We start from the raw sequence: 6,247 nt of genomic DNA, 5'->3' as shown, positions 1-6,247 counted from the left end.
ATTAAAGGAACCAAAGACCACTGCTTTACTCTGTCTTTAAGTGGAATACCCGGGTTTCAAAGACATGTCGATTATGTACATGGATGTATGAACACGCGTATGATTGAACAAGTGTGTGTGTGTGTATTAATAAAACAAAAAAATGGTTAATGACATAACAGCCGCTTTGATAAAATAATAAACTGTAAATATGCAAGTGATATTATGTTATATTATGTCTACACACTATAGGCATCACACAGTTCTTCCACACACACACACACACACACACACAAACGCACACACAACACACCACAGTCACCTCTTAAAAAATGATGTAATCAAAGAGCAAAATAGAAAGTTTGCATATTTTTCCATTATATGATCCTCCAGGTTTCACAGCTAGTTTCCTTTTGAACATTGTCCAATGCACTCCAGTCTCTGTCTCTCCCTCTCACTCCCTCTCTCTGTCCCCTCCTAGCTCTCTGTCTCTGTCTCTCTCACTCTCTCTCTGTCCCCCCTGTCTCTCCCTCTCTCCGTTCGGGGGGGGGGGGGGGGGGGGGGGGCTTGGCAGGGCAGTAGATGTGATGTCTAAATCAAGCGCTCCACGTATCTTAGGCAGACCTTGAGCTGAGGAGAAAGACAGAAGGGAATGATGGAGGAAAGGTGGCGGTGGTACGGGGAGCAGGGGTCATCAGATGATGTCACTGAGGGGGGGGGGGTGGAGATCCTGAGACACTGTGTGGCTCTCAACGCCACTGAAAGCATGGCGGGTGACAGGGTGGGCTAGGGATGGAGCATAGATAGGGGGAGAGAGAGTGTGAATTAAATGCTTTTTTTTGGGGGGGGGGCTTCTCTGATGTTCATCGTCAGCCAATCCAAACAGGCGCTTGTGTTGCAGGAACCAATCATGGGGGGGGGGGGGGCGGAGATGGTTACAGACCTCTAACAAAAATGGCAAATGATGGGGGGTGGGGGGGCCAAGGTGAGTTTGGAGATTAAACGTGAGACGATGGTCATCTGCATGACATCCAAGCCTCAGAAGAAGCAGCTCCAGCCTCCACACCTCCGCACACACCTCCTGGGGGCCGGGAGACCCCCGGAGGGAGCAGCTCCACACAACACCTGATGGGACCACAGCAAACAGCCACACACTCTATCCTACGTCACACACACACACACACACACACACATGCAAGCAAACTAAGGGCTACGCTCACGGGCTCACAGACACACACGCAAACACACATTCAGTTAAACATTCACGTGTGAATGACCACACGTGGACACATACACACACACACACACACACACAGGCACACAAGCACACGTATAAGTGTGCACAAACACACACACAGTCACAAAGCCACAGACACACACAGACACAGGGGGCGGCAAGGATGGGCATTGCATTTAGCAGGCGTTCTATTCGATAGATCCCAACTCATAAAGTCTACAGGCGTTTCATATTAATGTAAACATACACCTGACGTTGAAGTGGTTTATATTGCGTGACATGAAAAGGGGATAAAACGTGGGGCTAGATTCTTAAAAGAAGGAAAACAAGGGGAAAAGAATAAAGAAAGAACAACAATAATAATAATAATAATAATTAATAATAATAATAATAATAACAATAATAATAAAGGTGTATAAAAATGAGGCTTCCATATAAGAAAGGCTATAAAACGGTCCAAGGCCCTCCGTCATCGGCATACAGCAAAAGGCACCACAATATTACCCTATATTTTTTTTACATAGTGAAAAAACTGCCACGGTGTATGCTGTAAATCAAAATGTACATATAAATAGAGTTTTCCCTATAAAAAGTCTTTGCTGTTAACTAGTAGACAACTTTTGCTCTAAAATGAAAATAAATATTTCATTTGTTTAGAATATCTGTCAGTTATATAAAATAAAAATATTTCTTATAGATGCAGGGTCTATAGTATATTTATTTTTTTGTTGTTTTTTTTTTCTTCTTTGTTTTTTTTTTCCTCACCTCTCTCTCCCTCCCTCTCTCCCCCCCTCTCCCCCCCCCCCTCTCCCCCCCTCTCTACCGTCCCTCTCTTCTAGTGGGGGGTGTTGGAGTCCGGTTTGGATCGTGTGTGCGTGAGTCTCGTGTGCGAGTGCCGGCCGCCCGGCTGTGAAGTCCGAGAGTCCGCGGGCCGGTAGGCGGCGGCGGCGGCGGCGGCGGCGGTGGCGGCGGCGGCGGCGGCGGCGGGCGGGGAAGGGGGAGGCTCTGCGTTCATGTTCTGCATACTGAGGAACGGCGTGCTCTCCCCTCCCTCCCCCTCCTCCGACTCGCTGTCCGTCAGACAGCTCCGCGAGCCGTAGTCCCGGGACGCCTCGTAGCCGCGCGGCGCCACGTGCCCGTTCAGCCGGGACCGCCGGCACTGCGGGGCCCCGGGCTCGGCCCCGCCTCCCCGCCCCGAGGCCCCGCCCCCGCGGCCCGAAGCCCCGCCCCCGCGGCCCGAGGCCCCGCCCCCGCGGCCTCGGGACCCCCGGGAGGCGCTTCTCTTTGGTTGCTCCAGGGAGCAGAGGTACTCCTGGGGGGTCTCGTAGTGCTCGTCCTGGGACGGGGGGTAGGGGCTGGAGGGCAGGCTGCCGCGGCTGTCCCGCAGGTAGCTCCGCCGGCGCTGCTGCCGGTAGGGCTCGTGGGCCTGGGCGTCGTGCAGCGGCACCTGGTAGCGCCGCAGCAGCAGGGGCTGGTCCTCCTCCGTGGGGGGGTAGGGGTTGCGGGCGGCGGGCGGGAGGGACAGGGCGTGGCTGGCGTTGGGGGAGGTGATCTGGAAGGTGGGCGGGGGCAGCGAGTAGTGGAGGTCCACCGGGGAGAGGCGGGCGGGCGTGGTCAGGGCCGACACGTACCTGCGGGGGGGGGGAGAGAGAGGAGGGAGGGTTAGTGCCGGGGGGTGAGGGGGCGACGGCGAGGGGGGAGGGGGGAGGGGAGAGAGAGGAGGGAGGGTTAGTGCCGGGAGGTGAGGGGGCGACGGCGAGGGGGGAGGGGAGAGAGCCAGAGGCGGGCAGGCGGGGGCGGGGGACCACTGTCGACAGAGAATTCTTGTCATTTCCAGTCAACAAGGTGCGCCGTTACCTCATGGGATCACTATTTGGCACCCAGACATGCGTTGCAGGGCCAGCATAATGACACGGTCATCCGATCTTTTCCCGATTCCATTCGAGATTGGTCTGTTTTATTTTTTCATATCATTTTCCATATCGGTTCATGCCAGGGAAACTTCACATTTGTCATCTAAATGAGTCCACAGTGAAAGGATCATTTTTACAGGGTAACGTTGCACAGAATCCGAATGTAAGGGGAAAACGTTTTGAGGGTTCACGATGTGAGGTGATCTACAACAGCGCTACAATCCGATCAAAGCAAAAGGCGAGCGCTTCAAAATAAAAGTCTACTGTAATGCAATCCTGTCTGGCTTTTATAGTGATCATCAAGGGCGTTATAACATTACAAGAAGGACTGACAGCACATGAAAGAGCCGACAGGGTCTCTCCTGAGATGGAGAGCTGCGCTCTGATCTCGGTGACTTTGCGGAGAGTCCTGTGATTCAGAGTGCTGGTGTGATGGGAACCGTGGGTTTGGCAGATGCTGCTATGCCATTTTGACCTCAAACTTGTTCCGATTGGTCCAACTGCTGAGGCTGGGATTCGGTGATGCCAATGACAGCTCCTTACCCCGTGTTACTTCCAGTTACGGGGTTTCCATTTAAAAGTTAAATATGAGATGAGGGATCCCTTTCTGCAAGGTCATTGTTTTAGCAATCTGCGTTGAATAATTTCAAATTACGAGTGGTGTATTGAACGCTACTCTGATCATTTGAAAAAAATCAAAAAAAAAGCATCAGATATAACTGAATTCTTACCATTCTCATGTGAAGTTAATAAACTCGACGAACTTGGTAATATTGAGTTAAAACTCAGAACAAAGACTCCTAGCAATGTGAAACCCCGGGGTTCCTAGCTCCATAAGGGAGCTCCGCACCCTTCCTCTAAGGTTGTGGGTTTTGGCGGGGAACCATGGTACTTACCCTTGATATATGCCACCTGTCCTGGCAGACTAATTTCCCCTATAGTTAAAGTCACATTAACCTTTTCACACATACTTAGTGCGCGGCCTCTGAAGTGAAAATTAAAGATGAGAAGATAGACATTTGGGTGTGGATCGTGGAGCTTGTTTGTCAAACTACTGCTCAAGTCCTGGGCGGTTAACATCACATTTACATTGGGAGGTCAACCAATAATCACGGATATATTTGTATATACATACATGTCAAATATTTGGCAAGGACAATAGCCATGTCTGGAAAGCCTCAACACTGTCTTGCCCAGAACAATTTAGAAAATAACTTTGGTTTTTTCACATTTTTCTTTGACGTTTTTTTAATAACCTAAGAAATCATATTAACTCAACCTTGCGAAATTGCGGTATGAATTGAGTAGCATCAAAGTGTAACGGGCGCCGACTCAAAACCAGTGATATTCAATCACGCTGATGCATGTCAATGCTAATGGCCGCACTTTAGCAAACGTTCCCTGATTATTGACTTGGGAATAACCACAACAAGAGCGCTATTGTTGCGCTGCTTGGCTGGTGCAGTGCTAGCTCTGGAGGATTTCATCATCGGCTCTGCTGTGGATCATTTTCCACTGGAGTCCCCGTTGTCGTGCTCTGACGGACCCTCTGGGCCAAAACAGAACCAGTGGAAAAAGACAGACAACTGTGATGAGAACCCCCCCAGCATCACACCTCTTTAGACACGTCCTTCATTCATCGTGCTAAATGGCCGTTTGGCTAATTCTTCTGTTTGTATCGCTAATTCATTGTTGAATTTACGATAGCAAGTTCATTTATTCCTAATGCTTGATGGGTTTCAGCCAAGTTCCTCCATCATATTGACAAGAGATCTAGCTGATTCATTTATAATGCTAAAAGTGCTTAAACCAATTCACTCATCCATAATTGTATTTTGTTGATTCATTCATTCAATTATTTTGTTGTTTAATTCATTCATTTTTCATTATGATGCTAAGAACACAAATGCAGTTAGGCAAATGAATCCATTGATAATGCTAAACGCAGTTCAGCTAATTCATCCATTGAAAACGGTAAATGGAGTTCAGACAATTCATCCAATCATAGTGCTGAATGCAGTTTAGCTTATTCATCTACGATAATGCTAAAAGCACTTCAGATAATTCGGTCCTAATGCTAAAGGTGCTAAACTGCTAAAGAGGCTGAAGTGTGTTTCTTGGTGGTCCCACCTGTCGCTGTGCGGGGAGTCCCCCAGAGAGTCGAAGGACTCTCCGTACTGCAGGCCTGGTCGGTGGGGGTCGGAGAAGACGCAGTGCGTGGCGCGACGGGCCCGGGCCTCCATGCAGGCGGGGCTGCTGCACTTACTGGTGCCCACCGAGGAAGACATCATGCCTGGGGAGTCTGATAGGATGCTGCCCGAGTGGTCCAGGCTCCATGTCCGCTCGTCATGTCTGCCAACACACAGACACACACAAGAGAGTTAAGCATAGACAGAGAGAGTTACACAGAGACTGAGAGTTATACAGAGAGAGAGAGTTACACAGAGACTGAGAGTTACACAGAGACTGAGAGTTATACAGAGAGAGAGAGTTACACAGAGACTGAGAGTTACAGAGACTGAGAGTTACACAGAGACTGAGAGTTACACAGAGACTGAGAGTTACACAGAGACTGAGAGTTATACAGAGACTGAGAGTTACACAGAGACTGAGAGTTACACAGAGATACAGAGTTAAACAGAGACTGAGAGTTAAACAGAGACTGAGAGTTATAAAGAGGTAGAGAGTTATACAGACACGAGACAGTTATACAGACACGAGACAGTTATACAGAGGTAGAGTGCTTCAACAGACAAAGTTATCAATCAATATCAAGTTATCAACAGATTGAAGGTTATCAACAGAGAGAAAGTTATCAACAGACAGAAATTGTCAGTAGATAGAAAGTTATCAACAGACTCCTTCAATCTGTGTATGTCTTTTTGTTCGATTGAAAAACTAAAATAGATAAAAGTAGATAGATGTAATGAAATACAACCAAAGCACAACAACAACACATTATAAAACTTAAGTGTACGGAAATATATAACTCCAAAGCTGGAAGCAGATTTCAATAAGCATATTGTTATATGGTAACAGAGATCATTTGGTGGACGACTTTATCCAAAGCGTTCTTGGCATGGTTGTCCCCAGTGGGAATCAAACCCCTAACCCTGGC

At 48.5% G+C, this 6,247-nt stretch overlaps 1 protein-coding gene across 2 annotated transcripts in view; it reads right to left on the bottom strand.

Moving 5' to 3' along the window:
• Nucleotides 1-894: 894 nt before the first annotated feature.
• nrg2a (neuregulin 2a) overlaps nucleotides 895-6,247 on the bottom strand; it is a 51,387-nt gene continuing 46,034 nt past the window's right edge. For both annotated transcript variants that reach the window (XM_079738530.1, XM_079738531.1), the window contains exons 9-10: nucleotides 5,260-5,481; nucleotides 895-2,847 (exon numbers count right to left, since the gene is read on the bottom strand). In XM_079738530.1, the coding sequence (XP_079594656.1) occupies nucleotides 2,052-2,847; nucleotides 5,260-5,481 (1,018 nt within the window). In that variant the 3' untranslated portion in view covers nucleotides 895-2,051. The remainder of the gene's footprint in view (nucleotides 2,848-5,259; nucleotides 5,482-6,247) is intronic.

This window comes from Pollachius pollachius, assembly GCF_949987615.1.
Source record: "Pollachius pollachius genome assembly, chromosome: 6".
NCBI classification, from domain to species: domain Eukaryota; kingdom Metazoa; phylum Chordata; class Actinopteri; order Gadiformes; family Gadidae; genus Pollachius; species Pollachius pollachius.
This window is presented reverse-complemented; position numbering and strand designations above follow the sequence as displayed.